This window comes from Solanum tuberosum, unplaced genomic scaffold, assembly GCF_000226075.1.
Source record: "Solanum tuberosum cultivar DM 1-3 516 R44 unplaced genomic scaffold, SolTub_3.0 scf00227, whole genome shotgun sequence".
NCBI classification, from domain to species: domain Eukaryota; kingdom Viridiplantae; phylum Streptophyta; class Magnoliopsida; order Solanales; family Solanaceae; genus Solanum; species Solanum tuberosum.
In genome coordinates, this window is record NW_006239150.1 from 178,659 (window position 1) to 204,720 (window position 26,062).

The 26,062-nt window shown below is 34.4% G+C and overlaps 4 protein-coding genes across 9 annotated transcripts in view; 2 read left to right on the forward strand and 2 right to left on the reverse strand.

Moving 5' to 3' along the window:
• Nucleotides 1-6,758, reverse strand: part of LOC102602633 (mitogen-activated protein kinase kinase kinase NPK1-like) — a 13,730-nt gene extending 6,972 nt beyond the window's left edge. For all 3 annotated transcript variants that reach the window (XM_015313030.1, XM_015313028.1, XM_015313029.1), the window contains exons 1-4: nt 6,484-6,758; nt 4,847-4,881; nt 4,655-4,734; nt 4,469-4,565 (exon numbers count right to left, since the gene is read on the reverse strand). In XM_015313030.1, coding sequence (XP_015168516.1) covers nt 4,469-4,565; nt 4,655-4,734; nt 4,847-4,881; nt 6,484-6,649 — 378 coding nt within the window. In that variant the 5' untranslated portion in view covers nt 6,650-6,758. The remainder of the gene's footprint in view (nt 1-4,468; nt 4,566-4,654; nt 4,735-4,846; nt 4,882-6,483) is intronic.
• Nucleotides 6,759-11,657: 4,899 nt separating this feature from the next.
• On the forward strand, nt 11,658-12,388 carry LOC102602869 (dirigent protein 22-like). The gene has a single exon (XM_006356616.2). It carries the CDS (start codon nt 11,730-11,732, stop codon nt 12,294-12,296), a length of 567 nt encoding a protein of 188 aa, XP_006356678.2. The 5' UTR covers nt 11,658-11,729; the 3' UTR covers nt 12,297-12,388.
• Nucleotides 12,389-12,549: 161 nt separating this feature from the next.
• LOC102603207 (3-dehydrosphinganine reductase TSC10A-like) overlaps nt 12,550-26,062 on the reverse strand; it is an 18,252-nt gene continuing 4,739 nt past the window's right edge. For 2 of the 4 annotated variants that reach the window (XM_006356617.2, XM_015313032.1), the window contains exons 3-6: nt 23,429-23,720; nt 20,532-21,108; nt 14,084-14,231; nt 12,550-13,055 (exon numbers count right to left, since the gene is read on the reverse strand). In XM_006356617.2, coding sequence (XP_006356679.1) covers nt 12,763-13,055; nt 14,084-14,231; nt 20,532-21,068 — 978 coding nt within the window. In that variant the 5' untranslated portion in view covers nt 21,069-21,108; nt 23,429-23,720 and the 3' untranslated portion in view covers nt 12,550-12,762. Of the gene's footprint in view, nt 13,056-14,083; nt 14,232-20,531; nt 21,109-23,428; nt 23,721-23,810; nt 23,887-24,128; nt 24,161-24,297; nt 24,482-26,062 lie in introns of those variants that run through there. The other 2 variants (XM_015313031.1, XM_006356618.2) reach the window with 2 other exon arrangements.
• On the forward strand, nt 14,427-20,521 carry LOC107062419 (uncharacterized). The gene is made up of 2 exons (XM_015313033.1): nt 14,427-15,498; nt 15,930-20,521. The coding sequence occupies exons 1-2, from the start codon at nt 15,151-15,153 to the stop codon at nt 15,978-15,980; spliced, it is 399 nt and encodes a 132-aa protein (XP_015168519.1). The 5' UTR covers nt 14,427-15,150; the 3' UTR covers nt 15,981-20,521.

The following is a 26,062-nucleotide window of genomic DNA, read 5'->3' on the forward strand; positions in this document are numbered from 1 at the left end:
TGGTGTTAGATGCAATTGAGAAGATGATGGTTTTATAAATCCCTAATGTGACTTTTAGATCCCTTTCCAAGGGCCTTACGCTCCTAATAGGCGTGTGATACACGCTCTTTGATATCAACTGCCACATAGGATGCCAAGTCAAAAATAGTGCTTAAAATGTTGTGTTTTTTGATGGATTCAGGGGTTTAGATGACAAATGAATAAGTAGAAGGGTTCACAATACAAACTCATACGAGTACAAGGGTCCACCAGATCATTTCGCCGAAAAAGAAACACATGAGAGTAGTAATGAGCAATCAGGTGAAGAAAAAAAAGTGGTGGATTTGCAACTGAGTGGTCAAGTGAAGAAGAAGATGAAAACAGCTGACATAGGTGGTAATCAAAGTTAGAGAAGAAAGCATTGAGCATAGAACAAGTGAGGAGTCAGCTGAAGAACAAAAAGAATTCTAAGGGTGTTCATCAAAAGATAATAGTGATCCTGAGTCTCTTTTGCTTCCAGTAATACGTAAAGATCATTGACATCAAAAAGTATGGGTTTATGACCCCACTTAAACATGTCTGGGCCTTATGATTCAAGGGTCACTGCGAGAGCCTGCTTAGAACTCAGTTTGTTGAGTTTAAAGAGATTTTGATCAGTGAGGCTGTTGACAATAAATTTAGAAAAACTTGTTTTAGTCACTTTTTAAACTTCAAAAAAGATGTAGCGCCTACAACTCTTTCCATTGAAGTTGATACATAGCATTTTTCTTTGCTGGGTCTTCTGTTAAAAGAAAAAGAAGATCTAGAATGACTATAATGGTTTGCCTATTTGTTTTGGCATTAACGAATTCATTGTCATGACTAGACTCCAATGTCACTCTCCCCTCCCTGCACCCCTTAGTCAACAGTTAGCAGAAATTTTGAAAAAAGAGGGTGCAAATTTGGTTGATAAGTGGGGAAGTCTATTGTACTTGTTAAAGAATGACAAAAGTCTCACATCGGTGGTTAATGAGATGGGTGGACTCCTTATAAGGCTTGTGCAATCCTCCTCCCTTTGAGCTAGCCTTTGGGGTGTGAGTTAGGCCCAAGACCTAATTTAACAGTACTCATTGAAAAGATAAAGAATCCAAGGATGATGAAAAAACTGGCAGTGAGCGTGGTTTGGTTCTTGCATAGCATATTATGAGCAAAAGATAATCATTGACTTGTTAAAAGTGGTGTCGAGTAAAAATGAATTCTTTTCATATCCATGGGGTCGAATGCGCTTCAATCTTTCTATATCATTTAGAAGAACTGAATTCATCCAAGAATATAAGGAGATCACCTTTCTATTGGATCTTGGATGGATTCAATTCTTTTAAAAGATATTCAATAGTAAGATTGAAGATTATTTGATTCCCATGAATATGAATCGAATATATTTTTATTCGAAGCCATCTTTAACAGGTTGGTGTCTATCTTTTTTTGTATCTTTTGCACATAATATATTATGCAGGAACCAAACCGCTCACTGTCATCGTTTACTTTTTTGTCAGCTTTGGATCATTTCTATTCTAAATGAGCTCAATAGACTTCTCCACTATATCAACCAAATTCACATCTTTTTTTTCCCAATCTTTGTTAATTGCTAACTGAAGAAGGGAGGGGGGGTTAGAGAATGACATAAGAGTCCAATCATTATAACTAATACATTGATCCCAAAACAAATACGCAAGTCACTGTAACCACACCAAATCTACTACTTCCTCTGTCCCAATTTATGCGACTTACTTTCCTTTTTAGTCAGTCCCAAAAAGAATGACACATTTCTATATTAAGTAATAATTTAACTATAAAACGTCTAGTTTACTCTTAATAAAATAATTTACAGCCACACAAAATTTTATCATTCATTTTGGACCACAAGATTTAAAAGTCTTCCCTACTTTCTTAAACTCCGTGCCAAGTCAAACTACCTCACATAAAATGGGACGGAGAGAGTATTTCTTTTCACAAAAGACTCCGCAAAGAAGAAGGCTACGCATCAGCTTCAGAGGGAGTTGTAGCTCCATATCTTTGTTCAAGGTTAAAAAGCGACCAAAACAAGTTTTTTATAATATCCTTCTTAATACCCTCACTGATCAAAACATTTTTAAACTCAACAAATTGAGTTCCAAAGTTGACACTCACAGTGACCCATGAATAATAAGGCATGACACGTTCAAGTGGGTCTTAAAATCCATACTTTTCACGTCAATAGTCTTGATACATTACTAGAACCGAAAGAGCCTCAGGATCACAGTCATCATTTGAGTATACAGTACCTTTAAAATTATCATAGCCACCAACATCATTATTTGACCTAGCAACAGCTGCTAATTGGGCATCCTTTTTTAATCATGTTGTTTTTATCTATTTTCTGTTCTTTCTAATGTAGCTGCCGCTGAATCCTCAACCAAATTTTTTGCTGATGTGCTCTCATTTCTTTCTTCTTCTCCTTTAGATGAATGCTCACTTGTACTATGATCAACTTTTCTTCAAATCATCAATCATCTGTCTTTATCTTCTTCTTCACACAACTGCTCAGTTGCACTCTCACCATTTTTTTTCTTCTTTGCCTGACTGTTCACCGCTACTCTCATGTGTTTCTTTTTCACCAACTAATTGCTCATTACTTAAAGGCACCACAATTTCCGAAGGTACAAAATCAAGAGCCTTAGTTGTTTGTTCAGCTTTGTTTGCTTCCTTAGTCAACTTTTCCAGTGATGTGGTAGCTTGTTTACTATGTGTACCACAGCCAACTGTCATAACCACTAGCCACCATTTATAGTCATCACCATCAATTATCATTACCATATAATAGCCACCAATCACTATCGACAACAATAACCACCATTAGTCACCACTATATATTTTCTCAATAGGTACCAGGTAACTCTGTCCCACCAAGGCTAGAACAGATAGGAAGAGTCACCTAATATTTTTGTCTTTGGTGGGATTTGAACGTGAGACCTCATGACTCTCAACCACTTCATTGACCACTAGACCACACCCTTGGGTGACCATCAATCGTCACTATATATAACCAACCAACATCATCATTCACCACTAGCATAAGCTATCACTATCATCCACCACAATTATCAACTACCCCAATTAACAACCATCGTTAACCACTACTACAAGTCGACTGTCATCTCTAGCTACTACCTACAACCACCACCATCAGTCAACACCATTCTTAATCGGCACCCACAACCACTATCGCTATCCATCAGCACCACCAACCATTATACAATTTTTTAAAACTATTTTTGTAGTATTACATTTATTTAGTATTTTATATGAATTTTACATTTATTACTCTATGTCTCTATCTATCCTAATGCATGTGACACTTTTTGGATTTCGAAAGTCAAATGAGCTATTTTTGGACCACAAATTTTTTCATACACCTAGAAAATATTTTGAATTGTCACTTATTGTGATCTGTAGTTCTTTTTACATAGTTCTCAAAAATGTAAATTTTATTTATAAATACTTAAAGATTGCATGTACGAATTAACAATCAAAATTCAAAACTGGGTCTCGAAGTTCAAACTGAGTACATAAATTGGGACTGAGGGGATAATTTTTAAATAAAAGACAACTTCTATACATTCAGATGTTGAGAAGACAAACAATTTAAATTATTTAGTATTCATATTTCAGTATTTAGATATATCTATATCCTAATGTACATCTTGATATTTAGATTCATACATTTTAATCTTAATAAAAACATATGAGTTCATTTTGTCATAAATCTTAATCATTCAGAATTATTCAGACTTATTAAATGACCTTGCACCTTTTCATTTGAATGGGAAAAGAAAACCAAAAACAAGAACAAGAAGTGAATAGTCAAAATTTTCCTTCAAAGTTCTAAAATTCTTTTGAAATATGGTTACCAATGAAGAAAAGTGTAGGCTTACGCACAACTGTCCTAGTACTTCCTAGTTTAATCAAACTTCAGAAAAATACAAGAAATGTCAAACATGTTGCACTTTCTATCACTTGGGAGTTTGGACCAGACAAGTTTTGTTGATAAACTAGTTATTTATGCCCTGCATTCTTTTATAATTATGAAGATTTAGAACCTAATAGTTGATAACTAGCAGTGCAATGCCTCTGAATATGATGCAATTCTACTATTAACTGTGATGCCTATGGGAATCATATTTGGAGTTCAAGCTGTTAAATAAAACCTCAGTGACATATGTGTTCCAGGCATTGAAACATGAGGGTGGAAGATTAGCAAAGAAATGTAGACCACCTAATTGTGAAATATGGGTCAGGGGTTTGACTCACAAGCAGGCCTCCATTCTTATAAAGGGTAATATGATGTACAACCTCACCCCCCATCCCCAAACAAAAAACCACTACTAGCAAGGGCATTTACACTAGACTGTCAATAGATATGAACATTCATGGCTTTAGGTGATAAGAAAAAATAAGTTGATAATTGTACTTCAATTGACAAGCTATGGCCAGTCTGCAGAATAGCTTCAGGAGCCATCCAGTATGGCGTACCCTTCATTGACTTTGTAACGGTCATAATAGCAAGCCTAAAACAGTTTGACAATTCAGTTGTCAATAAATATCTCAAGAAGCAAAAACAAAATGAATAAGGCAGCGAAGCCAGAAATGCCCCTACCAATTCAACAACCTTCTTTCATACACCAAATTCAAAGATAGTTTGATGCAGCCTTTAATGTAAACTGGTATGTTTACTCCCTAGATGAATTAAAACACACATCTCATTGGATTCAGTATGAAATGGAGATTCGTGAATGGAGTAGAGCAAGTTAGAATATCCAATAACTAACATACTGAATGAAAGAATTACCTTAATAATAATTGCATGGTATACATTCTTATAACCTGATTTGCCAAACAAAAGATGGAGCAAGAAGATTTCAGGAATTTAAAAGGCAACATTGTGTTCCAATAAGCATATGTTCTAGTTCCAGTTGCATCATGTTAAGGCATATGGAAATAAACAACTAATGGTACAGATGGAAAGCAAAAGACCACAGAAAGGTGTTGTTCACTAATTTATCAGCCAAACAACCCACAAGAATAAGTTTATTATTAAAAAAGTAAGAAAAAGGAAACAAAACAAGGTGTTTAACCTCCCTTATTTCATTTAGCGAGAATAGTAGCAAGCACTTATAGATTCAGGGAAAGATCCAAGTTTTCCCAAAAAATGACAAGATTGAATCCCCAGGAACAAATTCCAGTAATTTATTTAATGATCATGCCTTTCTTGCAGTTCTCAGATATGCCTGAGAAGCAATACTGCAACAACACATACCCAGTGTAATCCCAAAAGTTGTATCCGAAAAGGGTAGAATGTATGCAGACCTTATCCCCAGGCAGAGAGGTTGCTTCCAGTAGACCCTCGACACAAGGAAAAACATTTCAAAGTAAGTCGAAAAAGAAATAACGAGATCTCTGAGAAGCAAAAAGCAATAGAACAGTAAAACAATCTTCATCACACCCTAACTTGAGACAATATAGAACCATGCTAACGATTATGTTGGAATGGGAGAGATTCTTAAAAACTAAGTTGCTCGGACTCTCCGAAAATGATGCCGAACCCGTGTCGGATCCTTCAAAGTTACACTATTTTTGGAGGATCTGACACGCACCCGTTGTCGACATTTTGGAAGAGTCCGAGCAACATAGCTTAAAAATATCCAGTTCTTCTTCAAGCTCCCCAAACATGAGTCAGACTCTTAAAATTGTCAATTTCTCAGGTTGCACCCATTGAGATTTTTTAAAGCAAGAAGCCAGGATCCTTGACGTAGAACTCACAAAGTCATTTATCAGGGAAAAAGTAACTAATGTACTTGGCATTGGGAAATTTTTTCTTTAAATTTTGTCTTAAGAAATCATTTTTGGTCCAAAGGGTGGGTGACAAACGGATTTCTCGGTTATCAAAAAAAAAAAATAGTAAGTGACATATGATAATCGTACAAGGTGGAATTTAGAGTATGAGGAGAATATTTGGTGATACTTTTGATGTGAAAAATTGTGAACAACATCCAATTGTTAACTGAACTAAACCACAATTTGAAAGGCAAAAAAATTTCATTCATATGTGATGGAAATCAATCACCTTTAGTGAAAAATATAACAATTCTATGCAACGAAACACTAGAAATTGATTTCATCAATAAAAACATTCTCTTACAAATCATTCTCAATTTTATCAAACGCAATCCATAATTAACTAGTTTAATATTTATGCAACAATTTAACTCAATTTTGTCCCCTCACCCTATCTAAAGGGATAAGGAACAACATTAAGCTATTACGTCAATCAAAATCTCTTACTTCCCATTGAAGCACCATTAGCAGCAAAAGAAACATTCATTTTGGAAAATCCCAAATTTCAGCAGCATAAACACATATTTCCTTTTCCAACCGTGATAACGTAAAAAAAAGTTGACAGAGAAGCAGTTAAAGCGGAAATTTTACCTCCGACCATGCGAGCGAGTAACTCTCTGGAATCAACATTCATCCCCCATATAAACCCTTCCAAAAGCACCGCATCTTGCAATTGGCGGAAGAGCACATATTCGAGTCTTTGACAAAAGTCCATACTTGATTTCGGAACCAATCTTCGCCTCCAAAGGACTCTCATTTTCCAATTCTCTGCATTTTGCGACAGAATTGGGAGGAGACAACTAAAACTTTGAGGAGTGGAAGAGGTGACAGAAAAAAAATGTGTCTACTAAAAACATAAATACCTACTTGGAACCGTAATTTTGAACCCCTAAATTACTGCACAAATTCTTAAATCTTCTATCTATCTATCTATCTATCTATCTATCTGTCTATATTATATTACCTTAAAAAAAGCATGAATTCTTAACTTAAATGTTAAATTACTATAGTATCCCTAATTTAGGTTGTCACTTTTTCGATGAGTTGTGACTTTTTCGATAAGTTGTGACTTTTTTCGAAGGATTGTGATTTGTCGATAAGTTGTGACTTTTTCAATAAGTTGTTACTTTTCGAAAGAGTTGTGACTTTTCAATAAGTTATGACTTTTCCCAAGGGTTGTGACTTCTCGAAAAGGTCATGACTTTTCAGATAAGACACAAAAAACATTTGTTCATATTACCCTTTGTTGACTATAAATAGAGGGGTTTCCTCTCAGTTTTCAACCACAATTTTTTTTAATCTTCTACTCTTCTTCTTGCATTTTAAAATTTTTTGTGTGATTTATTGTCGTTGAGTGAGTTCAAAATTTAGCGAAATGTGAGGTACCACTATTCTGATGAAGTAAGTCGTTCTATCCTAAGAGAGTATATTCCATAACCTCGAGTACTTGAGGAAATAATTTGATGATATAATAATTATTTTTTCGCTTAATATATACATCAGTATGTAACGTTCCAAATGATGTAGTCTAAATTCATTTATTTTTGTTAGCAATTTCTCTTGTGATATAAATATATGCTTCTGAATATCTTTTCCAAAATTTAGAGAATTGTCACGATTTTTTTTTATGCTCAAGACAAATGAATGACTTTATTTATCAATGTTACTTATGTGATTTAGACTCTCAGGATTTTTTCTTCAAAATAATTATTACTATATTAACATTGTCCTTTTGTTTTACTTATTTACTAATTCTTAATATTTCAGTATTTTAGACGAGGAAAAGTTCATATGACTTGTAATAATGCCGGTTGAAGTTTGTATTAGTAATTTTTATTATTTATTTAATAGTTAATTTTATGAGATAAATATTTTCATTAATGCAAATATATATTTATATTTGGGTAGGTATTTGTATTTAAATTAAAGTATTATATATGTCACAAATGTATTATCAAGTTAACAAGATAATCTAACTTCAAAATATATTATTTTAAAATGTTCCGAGTTTTCACAACAAATGTGAAAAATATGTGAATATATAAAATGTAGTTGTTCACTTCACATGTTCATATGACATCTAAACAATTTAATGTGAAATACACATGCAAAACACATCTGGTTAGATGACAACAAAAATACAAAGTAAATATTGCCATAAGGTAATATTAGTGGCATAAGAGGTTTGCCTGAATAAGAGATATATATATGACGATCCACATTGAACATTCACAAAAGAATGTGCAATATTATTTTTTGCTAAGCTTATTATTCAAATCTTTGCTTAAATAAGCACTACTATTTACTATAACATATATTTTTGAATTGGTATTCACGTGCAATGCACGTGTCAAAAACTAGTATATATATATATTTATTTATTTATTTATTTTCACGGTGTATTGTATAATATAGTATGTGATGTAGTAAAATGGAATTAATATTACTATATTAAAGCTTGAAAGAACATAAGAAAAATGCTTTTAAATGATTAATACAGATTGTCAGAGAGTTACTTGTTTTTTAAGATCAAAATGACCAGATATCATTAAAACATTTCAAAATACATTCAAAGTTTAAATATGGGGAAAAAGTGTCATTTCTTTAGTAGTATTGTCTTTTACCTCATTCAATTTTATAAACAAAATTAACCAACGAAATAGAAAAAGAAATATCAATATAAAAAAGATCACCAATAACTTTTTCTCTTGAGGTTATGACCATAAATGATGGACACCAGTAATTACAATTTTTCTCTTAAATATTCATACTTAAAAATTGGTATGTGCATGACACTAATAATGATTACCATAAATATTTTAATATTTTATCTTTACACGTAGTATATCATTACAAAATGTTATTACTCAATTAATATTTGAGTAAGGCTATTATAGAGCAAAATTTTATTTAAAAAATGTACTTGTATAATGAATGTCAACACTCTTATAATAGAATGTTATAGAGACAAAAAATATAACATAAAAAAATTGTTCTAAAAAAAATTAGGTTGTTACACTGAAATTTTGGTATAATGAATTATAGTTACATAGAGGTTTGAGTGTATGTCATATATTTAGTTTGACCAACTCTTTGTTTTAGATCTATATATTTCACTACCATAATTTAATGTTAATATATGAACAACATCACCTATGGTGAAAAATATTTCATTTCTTTAAGTTTCTACTTTATCTCTGTGGAATTTTAGTCTTCTCCTTTTTTCTACCGCATACATATCATATAGTTGTTGTCTAATGAAAGTCTCTAGTATCTTATATAAGTTGTATCGTGATATAAAATATTATACTTTTTCAATAAAAAAATTAATAGATGAATAAAATTTAAAGTATTATTTATAGAATCTTTAATTTGATTTAAGATCATTTTATGATCAATCGGAATTTTTTAAATCTATTTTTATATAGCTAGCACAAAGTGTATCTTGTGAAATAACATTTTTTAAGATTAAAATAAACACAAAATAAAAGTAAATTCATACCTAAAATTATTTAAACTCAATATAAATATAAAAATGAAAAAATATATGGACAATTCATAGCCAATGAAGAAGGTAGCGAAAAATATATGTTCATGTTATATTCTCTCTAGTATTATATTTGATTGAAATCTCTTGCCACCAATACTTTATTTTCTCTGTTCATTTTTACTTACATATTTCTTACAAATAATTATTATCATAACTATGTTATCATATTATAAGTAAAAATAAAACTCTATTTTTGAATTGGTGGACTTAACATCAAAACTAATAATTTAATGGACTACGTTTATGCCCGTTGTTTTAGAAAGATTAGGAACAAACTCCTTCGCTTGAGGGTAAACAAATAAAGAATGAAAAAATAAAGAAAAATATTTTACCTCAATCATGTGTCCTTTTACGTATTTGTTTATTATTGATGAAAAAACAAAGAAGAAACAATTGATACATGATTTGCTACAATTTGTTCACCAATTCTTTCTTATGTGGTACCTCGAATTTCGTTGAATTTCGAACTTAATCAATTGTTGCAAATAATACTTGAGACTTTTTAAGTAGAAGAAGAGTAGAAAACTTACAAAGATTGTAGTTTAAAAGTAAGAGGAACCCCTTCTATTTATAGCTAACAAATAGTAGCATGAATAAGTGCTAATTGTGCCTTATCAGAAAAGTTACAACCCTTGAAAAAAGTCACTGCTCACCGAAAAATCACAACTCATCGGGAATGGCACAACCCTTTGAAGAAATGACAATAATTCGAAAAAGTCACAACTCATCAGAAATGTCACAACCCGTCTAAAAAATTCTCAATCCTTCGGAAAAGTCACAACCCTTTAATATGAAAAGATATCTACTTTTAATATAATACAATTAATTAAATCAATAAATAAAACAAATTGAGTATTTTTAATTAGGATATTATAATAATTCAACATTCAAGTTTGAGAGTTCATGCTTTTAAGGTGGTATAGAAGATATAGATAGATAGATAGTTATAGTCATATATATATATATATATATTATAAAGTTTTTTTAAAATATTATCTTATATACATTGTATAATTTATTGTCGAAAGGTTCGGGTGAACACACTAATCTCCTCTAGATCCACCCTTGCCTATGCTACCAAAAAATCCATAGAGCTTGTATTGTATGTACCTACAACTTTGGGAGCGGAAGAAGAATTATACAGCAGAATACTCACTTCATCTTAATTTGTTGATCACTCTTTTCTTTCTTTATTGATGTAAAAATTAAAATTGAACACGAGATACAATAGGTAAAAGATAATATTTTTGAGTCATTTTTGGAATCACTTCTTAATTCTTATATCTTAGTCTAGTTGCCTCATTTGTTTACACTTTAATGAATTCTTACAATCTATTTTGGTCTTATTTATTAAGTGTATTTGTTTATTTTATAAGTACTTAATTAGTTTGAATGATTAGCACTTATACTAATATTTTTATATAATTAAGATATTTATTTAAGAATTTTTAGAAAGATTGTCCGTTTAACACACCTTCATCAATTTTTATCGCGTGCTAATTGGCATTACTGCTCATTATTATCAATTATCATATTCAATCATAACATATGATAACCACCATATCGTCATTCGTCAATCACCACGATCAGTTGTCAATTGTCACCATCTCTAGTCATTATTTATGATAATCACCACTATTACCATATAACAACACTGAGCGATTCTCCACCTTATAATGTCCTCCCACGTTTCCCTTTCCTTGCCCCAAAAGTTTGAACTCTGGATCAGTGCAACATCAATGATGACAGGAACATGAGCTTTCAAGAGTTAGCGTTAGAACAGAAACTGTTGCCAGGGCGAAACACATGCATTATTAATTTATAATTATTGCTAGCGAAAGCCACAGGCACGCCTGGCTAAGAGTAGAATTTACTTCATCTCAAAATAAAATTTCATTTTTACTTGTCCACTATATTAAAAATAGTCACTTTTACTTATTTAATTTGAAAAAACAAAAAAATAATTTACCATTTTATACTTGTTTTACCTTATTATCAAGTACTAATTTGGGATGATATAATAACATTACCATTTTATTACTATTTCTTAAGAGGGTACCAAATCAAAAATGGAGAAGGAATATTATCTTCTTTCACATCAAGCAAACTTAATTTAATTTTCAAAGGTCCACATGTACTCCACTATGTAAAGAACAACAATGAGAGATACAAAAATATCAACATCTTCACCAAGAAATAGTAATAATCACCATGCTCTACTAATTCCCCTATATAAATCTCCCTCTCTTGCTCTTTTTACTAACCAAATTTACTTCCTACATAAAAAATGGCTTCTTTTCATATGTACACCACTCTTTCCATAATCTTTTCATTAATCCTCTTGTCCCCTTTTTCCAATGGAGTTTTTCATGAAGAAATGTCTGATATTCTAGCCATGAATTTAAGAAGTCAAAAAACAAGTCACCTCCATTTCTACTTCCATGATATCCAAAGTGGAAAAAATCCTTCAGCAATCAAAATCATTTCACCGGGTGGCGGAGGAATATATGGTTTTGGCAACACTTTCATGTGTGATGATGCATTAACCATAGGGCCTAATGCATCAACTGAGGTTGTAGGAAGGGCTCAAGGGATTTACGCGATGGCTTCACAGAGCGAATCTGCATTGCTTATGACAATGAGTTTTGAGTTCACACAAGGCAAATATAATGGGAGCAGCATAAGTATTCTTGGGAGAAATCCATTTATGAGAGATGTTAGAGAGATGCCTATTGTTGGAGGCACTGCACTCTTTAGGTTTGCTAGAGGCTATGCATTGGCTCATACTTTTTGGTTTGATGCCAACACTGGAGATGCTATTGTGGAATATAATGTGTTTGTTCAACATTATTGAAGTGAGAATTTGTGCTTATAAAGTAGTTAGTAGTCACAGGCACAATGACTTTACTTTTTCTTAATTATTCCATCTTTAGCAAGCTTGTTTAATTTCTTCTCTCTTTTTTTTTACTTTTTCTGAATGTTCTGAAGTGATGTCTTATTTATATCAAAGAGTTTTGCCGCTAATGTTTTATCAATTCACCAAGAAATCTATCAACTCCAAGCACAGTAGATAGAAAAACTTCTCAATTAGTGGACAAACGACAAAGTATCCACAAACTCTTGGTAATGTATAAAATCAAAGAGGAACCAAAACTACATAGTTTTTTTTAGTTCACTTGCAAAGAAGTAGATGAAAAGTGGACAGCCTAGGGGTACATAAGACATCATGAAAAAAGTTCGATTTCACGTCGAAATCCATTTGTTCGATCAAACATCAATTCTTGATGAAATTATGTTAGAATCTGTTTAGTAGTTACTCTCTATTTCCTTTCTTCAAGGAATTTGTCAATGCTACCATACCAATTCCACTGGAAACATAGACCAACAACACGTAATATTCCAGCAGCTATCACTTCGATAAATGCCATCAGGAATGATCTCTGAGGAGATAGACCAGCAGTTGCGATGGAAAGAAAGAATCCCTCAAAGTTGCAGGGGACAATGAAGTTTCCTGATTTAAGGCCATTCAAAGCTTTCTTTGCAACTTCATCAGCTTTCATGGAACCAGAAGAAGCTGCTAGTATACTAGTCAACTGTGGCCTCCTCTTGTTCTCTGCAAAAGGATTAAACTTAAATTATTGCAAATGTAAACTGATTATCAATCAGGTAAGTTCAAGGACCTATCGGGTACATTCGACATTGTGCACATGAATTATTGGGGGTACAACACACACAATGATGTTGATGTCTCCCAAGGTTCAATATTAGTGCATACATATAGACATGTGCATTCATCACAGTTCTTTTTTTTTGGATTGGTAAATAATGCACTATTAACTAAGATAGAAAGAGCACTAAGCAGGTTCACACAAAAAAATGCAGCTACATGTAGTCAGGATTAAATAGAATATAGAGAAAAAACTGAGAAACTAAAATATACAAAATAAAACAGAAAACAATATCACAGCCTAAGTATCATAACAAAGGAACTCTATAACTCGCATAAGCATGTCAACCCCTTGACCACATTCTTTTATAGTAAAACGAAGCAGAGGCCATACACATTAAGCTTCAAACTGTTCTAGACCTGTATTATCTAAATAGATCTTAAGACACTGAAATACAGCATTTAACATCCTGTCAGGTTCTACAGAATCATCATGTTTCAAGATTTTACATAACCCATTGAGTTACCATAAAGGTTAGCTAATATGTGCAGTACATCATGAGCTAATCAACGAACAAATATTTTCTGGCTCTGTTCCTCCAATCATGAAGAACAAATTGGCTAAACATTTTGTGCTATCCCATGCTTACAACTAACAGTTCTCAATAATTGGTTAAAAGACCAGTGCTATCATCATATTTATTGTCAATTTGCTTGATCCAGACATTTGTGTTCTCTGAAGGAAGATAAAAAATAAGGGATTAAGGGAAAGGATGTATAACTAACATATCGACTTAGAATCAGAGGTAGATCGTAGCATTTAGCAATAGTACATAGATAAACATGATGCAAGAAGAAAGCAGTGTGTTTGTTGCCCCCCACCCAACCCCAACATGTAGCATAGCATCTAATTCGTGCATTGTGACATGCAGTGATAACAACAAGAAACAGAGTAGGAATTGTTCAGGTCCAACCTTCAGCAAATCCAGGAGTTTCAGTGTCCGGGGGAAATATTAGTGATACGTGAATATTTTCACCAATTACTTCCTGCTGCAGTGCTTCTGCCAGTCCTTTGAGGCCGAACTTACTGGCTGAATAAGCTGTATAACCATATATCCCAACCTAAGACAAAACAAAATACTAAATAAACCAAATCAGATAAGAATAAAAATGGTTATATACAAATATATAAAGAGAAAAGATTTTCTCAGCCCATTTTAGCGAGGTTTGCTAATGTGAACTGTCAGCACTTTTTTTTTTTTATGACAAGGGAAACCCGCAGCCGCTACCCTTTGGGTGCGCACAGGGTAAAAACCCCGCTCCTATGCAATATCTCACAAACCACATAGGAGAAGTAACCCGCATTAGGCAAGCCCGGTGCAACGAGCTCAACCCAGAAGCAAACCCCTTGCTTTCGCTGGCAAGGGGTTTCGAACTTGAGACCTCCAACATGGAAGTCCCAAGCCCAAACAATAATCAATTTCTGGTAAGGAGACACAATTGGAGAAGGAATTGATTATGCCGAAGGATGGTATTAGCTATAGATTGCAAGAAATTATTGTACGTAGGTTTCTAAACTATTGACAAACTTGCCTAGCAGAGTAGCTGCTGCTTTGCATGTGTCTGTGTCAGATTCTTGGTGCTTTGCTAGTGATGACTGTAACTTGTACGTGTCACACTCACCAATAATTCTCATGATTAAAAGCCTAAGCTATATATTACGAAGAATTGTAGTAGCTTAGTTAGTTGACTATCTAAACTCCGCAATTAAACATTAAAGTTGACGAAAAGGAGAATTCAGAAGCTGAGAGATATGACATAAAGCAGACAAAAGATTTTAAATTGGGACATACTGTATTATGTAAGTAAGAAAGAAGAAACAGAAATGGTTGAGCTCACAAGAACATCAACAATTTACCTTTGTCCTGCGTGTCTGAGAGAGGTAAAAAAGTAGTACTAGTCTAAAGTAAGTGGACAGCATCAAACAGTTAGAATTTTTTTTTGTAGAAAAAGAAGACTTTTGAGTAAGACAACCACCAAGATGGAGAGAGAGGAAAAGAAAAAGCAACAAGAGGAAGAAGAATTGTTGGTAGTTAAGTTGAAACAAGGTGTTTTCGTAGGGAAAAGAGGGGGTACTGGTACTACTCCATCACCTACATGGAAAATTGGTTTGGCACAATCTGATGGTTCTCTGCTTCAAGATTTTCCCTTTTCTTCCAATTCTGCTTCACTATCTGTCAGAAAAGTTGGTGCCAATCTCTGGGAATTTCAACCACAAGTGAGAAAGGTTGTCAAGATGAGCAAGATTGGCCCTCTACCTCAAAATCACAAAGACAAATCTAAGCTTCACAGCCAAACAGCTTCCCCACCTGATAGCCCACCACAGCAGATCAAGTACAAAAAACTTTTTTTTTTTTTAAGTCCAAACTGCATATTGTATTTTTTATTATATATAAATAGGAGTTCTGTGAAAATTATTGCTTTTTGCACAATTAATGTGCACTGACTCACTGACTCTAGATGCTGAATTCGCCATGACCATTTTCTGTTATACCATGCCAATTGCATCATAGGTTAGAAAGACAAACAGAACATATATGTTAGTAGTCAATAGTGTAGGTTGTTGTGTTGATCTTGGGAATGCTTAGTTACTGATAAAACTTTCTACAAAGTTCATTGTCTGCCAACTTCACTGAAGAGACAAAAGGATGTCTATTTGGTTCATTTCTGCTAAACTATAAAGTGCCTAATCAGAAGTTCTCTAACTTGCAACCAGAAAGCAATAACCTGATTAGTCATGTTTCTTTTTTGTTTTTGCAGCCAACAAGCACTAGTAGTTTAGGGAGGGATATTGCTGCATCACTTAGATAACATCATCATCATTTAATTGCGAAGAATGGGGGCGCTCAATTGCTTGAATCACCACTATCCCCCTCTGGATAACGCTACCAGGGCTTCCAGTGGGCTATTGGTCTAGTGAGGAATTAAGCAAGGGGAAAAGTGCCATAGGGAAACCACTCTACACTGACAGCTTCACAGCATCAATGACACAAATTTCATATGCTAGAGTACTAGTTGAAGCTGATGTCTCACAACCACTTCTGGATTCTATTGACATAGTGACACCAACAGGCTCAATTCAGCAGCAAATTGAGTATGATTGGAGACCAAAATTTTGCAGAGTGTATGAAATTTGGGCACAAAGCTGAAGCATGCTGGAATGCTGAAATGGCTGTACATGAAGAACCTAAGTTCCAAGAAGTTAAGAACAAGAGAAGGAGAAGGAACAGGAAAGCAAAGGGTGTAATTCAGCAGGATATGCCAATTACTAGCAGAGTAGTAGTGGATAAACGGAGGATGGATGCGCCAGCTAATATCACAAACTCAACTCAGTCAATTGAAGGTTTGCAAACAGAGGCACAAGTAAAGGTTGTAAATAGTTATGCAGCTCTCCCGGAAGAGGAAGTCACTCAGAATGGAGACCCTAGAGGGACTCTTATCCCTTGATGATTATCTCTACCTGGAACATACAAGGGCTAAACCAGACCTTGAAACAGAAAGAGTTGAAGCTCTTTCTGCAAAAGAATAAGATAAATGTTATGGGTGTCATTGAAACTAGAACACAAATGCATACATCTGGGAATATACTAAGAAAGGTAGTGCCTGATTGGAACCATCGCTCAATTACCCTTTGGCCTATAATGGTAGGGTAAGGCTACTATGGAGGGCTCATATACAGGTACAAGTATTGGTATCCCATGAACAATATATTCATTGTAAAGTCTCAGATGCAAATGGAAACTTCTCAGCTTATCTCACAGTTGTTTATGCCAAGAATGAAAGCCAGAATAGAGAGGAGATGTGGAGGGACCTAGTTCAAATTGGGAGAGGAATCCAGGAGGCTTGGTTGCTATGTGGGGACTTTAACAATGTTCTAACTACTGAAGACAGAATTGGCTCCCCTGCTTTACCAGGAGAGACACGAGTTTTTCAAGGATGCATTGACACATTGCAACTGACAGCTCTAAGACAATCAGGGAGACACTTCACATTTTGCAATAGGCAGCAAGATGGGAGTAGAGTATACTCCAACATAGATTGGGCTTTTGGAAACTTTCAACGGACAGTGACTATGGGCATGTGGAGGCTGAGTTTTGGAATCCACGAGTATCTGATCATTCACCAGTTGTTATTCAAGTGAGCACAAGACCCACTTCTGGACCAAAACCCTTCATATTATTCAAAACAGTCCTTGAGCATCCTGAGTTTGAAGGGATTTTGACAACTGTGTGGAACAAAAGATACATTGGTACTAGAATGAGTCAACTATGGAGCAAACTTAAAGCATTAAAAATAGGACTGAAGGACCTGAATACTTATTTGGCTTCTTACCGCCAGAAGCTACAAACAGCTAGACAGAGTTTGGAAATAGTACAAAGTCAGGTTGTAACTCAACCTCTCAACAGTGTGTTAATAGAGCAAGAATCAGTCCTTTTGAATGATATCAGGAAATGGAGCTTAGTGGAGGAGCAGGTTCTCAAACAGAAATCTAGAGTTAATTGGATTGCCATTGGAGATGCAAATACCAAGTTCTTCCATGCTCAAATGAAGATTAGAAGTAGTAAGAACACCATTACTTCTGTTTATATCTAATGGGATTAAACTGCAGGACCCTAAGCTTGTGAAGGAAGAGTTTATTTCAAACTTCACTAAATTGATGGGAACAGCTGTGGTGGATTTGCCATGCCCGAAAGTGTATGTTATAAGTAATGGCCCCTGTTTATCATACCAACAGAGATGCTTGCTTATAATTACAATCACTGATGAGGATATTGTGACAGCAATGGAAGGGATGGCCCTAGATAAGACCCCAGATATTGATGGATTCCCAGTGGAATTCTTTACTAAGCATTGGACCACTGTTAAAGAAGATGTATTATGTGCTGTCAGAAAATTCTTTACTACTGGGAAGCTGCTGAAAGAGGTTAGCCTTACTGCCATTACCCTTGTGCCTAAGAAGGCTACCCCTACACAAGTAGCAGACTACAGACCTATTGCTTGCTACAAGATCATCACAAAGATCTTGACCAACAGAATCAAGCCTATTATAGGTTCTATTGTTAGTCCTCTCAGTATGCATTTATAGAGAGGAGAAGTATCATTGATGATATTCTATTCTGTCATGAGGTACTGAAATGATATTCTATGAAGGGACTATCCCCTAGATGTGCGAATGAACGTGGACTTACGAAAAACTTATGATTCCATTGAATGGGAGTTCATAAGGAGATTGCTTGCTAAATTGGGCTTTCCCTTTAAGTTCACATCTTGGATGATGGAGTGTATATCCACAGTCCCTTATTCTCTAGTGATAAATGGGGGTCTATCTAAACAATTCAGAGGGGAAAGTGGAATTGGACAAGGGGATCCTATGTCCCCTTACCTATTTGTATTGGCTATAGAATATCTTCAAAGGGAACTGAGCATGCTGAGACTCAATAAAGACTTCAAATATCACCCAAGGTGCAAGAAATTTAATGTGATAATACATTTGATCATCCACAACAATAATCTACTCCATAAGGCCCTAGTCACAGGACACCCAAAGTAAAGATGGTCATATATGAATCACATTAAATTTCTTTAAGGAAGCATTTTCCATGGTGGGTCTTTCGGTTAAATTTTTTATGATGAATACACGTAAATGTGACTGCATAGAGGGAAACAAAATTAAAATAAATTGGGCAATTGTGATGATCAACTCTTAACTTATTTTCATTGTTTCCCCAAAAACTCCTAGATGAGATAAAAAATAAAATTGCAATAGAGATTAGATATCAATCGGAACAGAAGATGAAAAAAGCTCCTGCTGAAAGTGTCTCCTTGCAAAAAATCTTCATGAATTGTGTACTAACGAGAGTACTACAAAATCATTAGATTGCCCACACTTTCCCAAAATACCATCCTCAAAGAATAATGAGTTCCAAACTTTAAGTGAATAAAGAGACGAAAGACACTACTTGAAATGTATTTTTGCTAGTAACTTTAGCATGAAAAAGTTTACATGAAGTGCTTATCTGCAAATGTTGATACCATAGTAGTTACGAGTTCAGATACTTTTGTAACAGTATTATAGCTTGCAACTACTCCGTGTGCTTCTAGTTTGGAATTTTACAGTATTAGATGGTAAATAAACTTGTGATGCTAAAACTGAAACTATTAATAGGATATTTAATTAAAGAAAACTTCAATATCCTTGGTGGACGTAAGCAAATGGGTAAAGTAGAAAATAGAAAACCATCCAACATTTTCCAGACTCCGAAATCCGGATTTAAGAACCAATAGCACAAATCGTATCTTGACTAAATCTGGTGAATTTTAGAGATTGAGACAGACTTTATAATGCTTTGTAATTCTTTAATCATCTCAGACTGTATGACACCAATTCTACCTTCATTTCTCAATCTATTTATACCAGAAAACTGGGGTAAGATCTTCGAAAATTAACCACAAATATAAACAGTGATCAGTACGACGTCATCTACATTGTTATCAAGTTCAAACCATATTTTGTTCCGAATACGCTCTCAGCTCAACGTATTGTGATAGACATACCAGAGGCCAATCTTTATTATAATAAGACAGGTTAAGCTCCCAACAGAAATATACTCTGGAGCAGTTTAGCCTTCATGTCCTTATCTCAAAACTAGTTACTCCTTCTCCTGCTTCATATAGCTGTTACTAAGCATTTTTCTTTGACTAACATCTAACCTCAACCTAAATTCTTACATGGCAGATAGCAGAAGTGGTTGAAGAGATGTATTCAAGTTAACCAAAAGAGTATAATGCAATCAAGCATGTTCATAAATTACCGCCAAACATGCTCTTGATTTAGTGCAAACTACACACAAGAATACATTAGCCCCTAATGTCCTTAAGTCCACCGGTCTACCCACTTGGCGGCAATGCTAGATTACTTTACTATTTGTTTCATTACAACAGAAAATGTTTGAAGAAATCCTCTTTTGGTTTTTGGTTACCTTACAAAATTATAATTCTCCCAAATACTTCCACCAATATGGGAAACTGACTGATACGGAACTTAGTATCTATGCCCCTTTCTTTTCCTAGTTTAATTTCCCATTTGTTTTTATTTCATTTTCAGCACACTTCATGAAGAAAGTTTGTTTACTCTGCAGACACTGTAAAGCAGATGTTGCAGCAGAAAACATCTGCAACATGGAGGCCACTTAACATTGCTGTTGAGAAGGATAGTTCATTATGGAATTGTATTTTAAGGAAAACATTTTCCTCCATTTCTAACCACTTCAAAAGTAAGTTTAACCTTTAAATCAGACATCTATAAGGTTATATCTTTGCTAGACCATTGAAATTGAGACTTGAACAGAAGGTAGAACATACCTGGCCAGCTTGTGAAGACATGATAGCGATGGACCCAGGTCCACGATCAGCCCTATTCTTCATTCCAGGCAAAGCAGCTTTAATCAGGTGAAAAGTCCCAGTCAAATTGACATCAATCATGAACTTGATCTCCTCAATATCTTGGGTCTCCAATTCCTGAGGGACAAAAACTCCCTGATTGCACACCAACACATCGATTGGTCCTGCCTCTTCTACAGCCTTCTTGACAGCCTCATAGTCTCTCACATCAGCGCTGAAAATGGCCACGTCACGGCCAGTAGAAAGCCGAATTGACTCCTTCGCATCTTCGAGTCTACCAATGTTACGAGCAAGTATTGAAACTTTTGCACCTTCTGAAGCAGCCTGTTGAGCTAGAGCTAAGCCAATACCGCTTGAGCCGCCAGTGATGAAGACATGGCGATTTTTAATTGGAACTTTGACGGGGCGTGGTCGGACGATGAAGGCGAGGAAAACAAGGAGGGATAGAGAGAAGAAAAGGAGGAGGAGAGAGAAAAAAGCAATGCTCAAGTCCGCCATAGACGAATAGTTGCAGAAAAATCTTAGGTTGCCTTTGTACCTGCAATACGAAGATCAGCGCGATTCGGGTTATGAGCTTTGGAATTTCAAATCTGATTTCAATGAATTCAGATCAACGATTTGGGATTTCACCATTGCAAAAATTTTAAATATTAAATTTTTGATTTAGAACTTTAAAAAATAATTAAAGTTTTAACTATTAAATTTTTATTTGAGATAAGTGTCAAAACACACTTAAACTATTTTATTTTTTTTAGTTCCATACCTAAAATATTGAGAATGTGAGTTCATACCTAAAGTATGAGAAACACACATCTCTATCTTTTATTTGAAAAAACATTGACGCATGGCATTTCACATGGATAAAATATTCCACCCATCCTCCCCCCAGACAATCCCCCATTCTTTTATTTTTTTTAAATTTCTTTTATAAAGTATTTTTAAAAAATTCATCATTCACCCTCCCCTCCCCCCAAACCACCCACTCATTCCCCAAAAAAAAAATTGATATTATTTTATTTTAAAAAAATAAAAATTCTACCCATCCTATTTAACCTCCGCTCCTAATCTATTTATTTATTTTTACATTTTTCTCGTTTTGTGTTAAAAAATAATTACATATTTTTAGCATAAATATTATTAATATATCAGTTTAGTAGCCAAAATAAATCCCACTTTTTTCTCATCCTCAAAGAACATTACCCTCTCCTACATAACTAATATTCTTTTTTCCTCAAAAAATGTTAATAATGGTGGTCACATAAAGATTCTCTTTTTTCCCCTAATCACTTTGTTTCTTTTATTTCTTTTTCTTTTTTTTTTGTGTATTAGCAAAAAAATAATTTTGTCCTTTCCTTTATCTGATGTCTTTGTCTTTTTATATTGGCAAAATTCTTTCTATTAAATCATTATTTGGATATATTATAAATTTAGTTAGCGATGCTTATGTATTTTCTATTTCAAAGGTATATATGATTGCCCATGTATTACACATATTTAAATAGAATGTATAATAATTTTTTTAGTTGCTTGCATTACATTGTATACATACAATTCTTATTTTTGTATTATATACATATAAACAATACTGGAATTGTGGTCGACATTATTGTTTGTTTATGCCGTTTAATTTGATAAAATATAAGGAGAATATAAAGATGCAACAAAGAAATTTTAGTAAGCTATAAAGTAAGCAAGAATGACCTTTACCAATAATCATTCAAGAATGTGTTAAAAGAAGCTGACTTGGGAGATAAACTCTCCAATCCACCAAACAATGTGTTTCTTTTTCATTTCAAGGAAGCTATGTATCCTTTTGTCTTACAAGGAATGAGTGGGTGGGGAAAGTAGGTAAGAATTTTAAACAAACAACAATATAGCTTTCCATTCATGAACCTACGAAAAGCTCAACTGTGATAACGTAGGACTATGGAGTATGAGAAACCAGAGAGCTTGAGCGTTGGAAGAACAAAGAAAGTCGGCAAAGAGATCTTGATCAACCATAGTAAGCTGTCACTTTGATTTTCTGGTTTTAAAGTTAAGGGAAGTGAGAATTCAACTGAATATGTATTTACTCGTTCTCTCTCTGAATGCAGCCCAACTTATAACATCAGCCTGACAGGAATAACAGTAGGAAGCAAGACCACTGATTTTGATCTCACAGCCATTTTCGACTCTAGCACTTCATTCACATACTTGAACGACCCAGTTTACAAAGTCATTACAGAAAACGTGAGTGAGAAACTAATTGTATGAGTTATCGATGGAGTGTGTTCTTTGTATTTTAAAACTGAATAATTTGCTTCTTTTGCAGTTCGATTCTGAAGCAAAAAGGCCGCGTATCAACCTGATGGCGAAATTCCTTTTGAGTACTGCTATGACTGCTATGGGATCAAGAAAAAAGAAGAGGTTGACTGAGTAATATGTTAAATGGGTGGTTATTTAGTTATATTCTGTTTTTTGTACTTTATATTCCCACAATACACATTAATAAACATTATAGTAACTTCTAACAACACACCAATTGTCCGCACACGCTTGTGCTCCCAAGTCTCAACACAAAATAGGAAAGAACTGAAAATGATGGTCAAATACGTCAAATTTTGTAAAATTTAGAATATCAGGAATACCCCTGAATAGCGAAAGACTCATTCTTTGTTCTTAGTTAAACATATTGTACTCATTCTTTTGAACAAATTGTCAAACACATAATGAGTATGGTAAATTTTGGCAAATCAAGAGCCTATATTCTATTTCTGAAACAACTGTATATATATAACTTTATATCAAAAACCTCAGTGCCATCAACTATATCATATAACTTGCACTAAACATGAGAAGTGGGAGGCGTAAAGGCGTACCTTTTCAAAGTTCTTGTGAATCAATAATACTTTAGTTAGAACCACGAAGCAGTATCATAGCTACTCAAGTTAGAGCTTTGGTGGTCTGCTAAATTTGCAGAGAACCCTTCGTCTTTCGGATGGAAAATCGTTTTCTTTTGGATTTGTCCACAAAATGAAACTTTTTCAGAGTATAAAATTAGATTTTAGAATAGCAGTTGTAGTTTTTTCCCCTCAAAATTTCCAACAATTAGCAACTCGCGTTGTTGCAAACACATCCAGCAAGCAGAGTCCTATTTCAGCAGATGTTACCCTAGAAAAGGGAAAATCAGAGAAAATTTGAGATAACCAATTGTAAGCAAAATGAAGAGACGCAGATGCTTCAAAGTAAAAGCAACTCAACCTTTGATGTTACCAAGTAGAATAATGAAGAAGAAGCAAACCCAGTAAATCAAAAGAAAATCAAAGCGTTTCCGATTCTACAAACGAAACAAATTAAGTTTAAAGGGAATCTAACAATTTAGATTAATTAGCAAAGAGAACATTGAAGAAGACATAAATCCAGCAAACCAAGCCAAAAGGTGCATCTACGGTAAGAGAATTTTATTTTATTTGCAGATCCAAGAAGCAAGATTTCCGATTGAAAGAAAAACCCATAAAAATTGATGAATGGGAAACGGAAAACATACAAAATAAAGGAATTAGAGAAAGGAGGTTACACCTTTTTGTTTGGAGGAGCAAATCATTGTGCAGCTGAAATGAAATTTCATAGAGCATAAAGAAAAGATCTTTAGAATCAGCTAATGTGGAAGATTGAAGATGTGGATCTTTTCTGTGAATCCAAAAACACACGTGGGCAAAAGAAGAAGAAACTGGAAGGAGTAAATTACCGATTTACCCTTTTGGTCATCTGAAGAAACCCATACTTATTAAGTATGACTAGATGATTCATTGCCCGTGCTGCGCACGGGCCCAACAATTTGGATACATTTTTTTGGGGGCAGGAAACCAATCTGGCTTAATAGATTTCATAAGAGCAAACTATTGCACTGCACCTAGCTGAATATGTTACAACTGAAATGCATATACACAAATTAGTAGCAGAAAGTAGCGATTACTTCAATGACACCAAAGATAACATCTTTGGACTGTATGCATTTTACAAACACACTAATCAGACCTTCAAAGGCCATCAGCAAAAAATATTCAAGAAAAAGTACAACTACCTATACATCCTAGATTACTTCCAGTAGATGCAATTTTTAACATTTCTGATCTTCTTCCGTTAGATTCTCTGGCCACAAGTATTGTCCCTTAGTGTTATATTCTGCCCTTTGAAGCATATGTATTCACATAGTAGTCCTCAAAACAGTAAGCTCAACTTAGATTTGATCTAATTTATTACTTGTTATATTTTGGTAAAAGCACTTATTGAAGATCGTAGACTCTAAAAATAGGTGGTAGTTCCTTTAGAGGCTTTCCTGAAAAGAGCTAAAGAATTTCTTAGTATGTGTAATCTTGTTCAATGGCTCAATGCAGCCAGACATTATAAATGAATAATAACATGAGCATAATCATACCCATACTTCTCAGAAATAATTCCACTCATATTTCAGAAGGCATGAAAACTTATATGATTCAAGTACCATGCATTTGTCATTACATGTCAATCGACAGAACTATGGATTCACATATTAGTTTTATGTTCCAGAAAAAGGATAATATGTATCTGGAATGGCGTGATAGAGAAGTGCGAGAAAAAATTGGCTAGATGGAAAACTCAATACTTATCAATGGGAGGGAGGTTGACCCTCATCAACTCGGTACTTAATGCTCTACCAACATACATGATGTCATTATTTCCTATTCCAGCAGGGGTCATCAAAAAATTGGATAGGATAAGAAGGAATTTTTTGTGGCAAGGTAACAGCGAGAAGAAGAGATTTCACCTGGTGAAATGGGAATCTGTGGTAACTGGGAAAAAGAATGGCGGATTGGGAATAAAAAATCTGATATTCCAAAGTGAAGCACTCAGAATGAAATGGTTGTGGAGGTACTCGTTTGAAGATCAGTTAATGTGGAAAAGAGTGGTAGGTGCCAAATATGAGGCGGAAGATAGTTGGATGACCAAGGATGTGACTTCACCTTATGGGGTCAGTTTATGGAGATCCATAAGAGAATTATGGGAGGAAGTCAAACTCAACTCCAAGGTGAAAGTGGGGAATGGGAACAAGACCAAATTCTGGAAAGATGAATGGCATGAGTCAGGTAATCTGGAACTCCTCTTTCCAGACATATATAACCTAGTTCTCTCACAACAAAGGACCATTGCAGAGATTTGGACAACACAGGGCTGGAATTTCCAGTTCAGAAGACATCTCAATGACTGGGAAGTGATGAGAGTGGCAGAATTTCTCAACATTGTTGGAAACTTCAATGGACTCCAGGCTGAAGAGGATGCATTATGGTGGAAAGGAAGCAGCAAAGGTATATTTAAAGTAGGTGCAGCTTACAGGTTGATGGAGCAACCAAGTCAACAGATTCCTATCTGGCCATGGAGACAAATTTGGAAAGGCAGAATTCCTTATAAAGTCTCATGTTTTATATGGCTGCTAGCTAAGGAAGCAGCTTTGACACAGGATAATGTTATGAAAA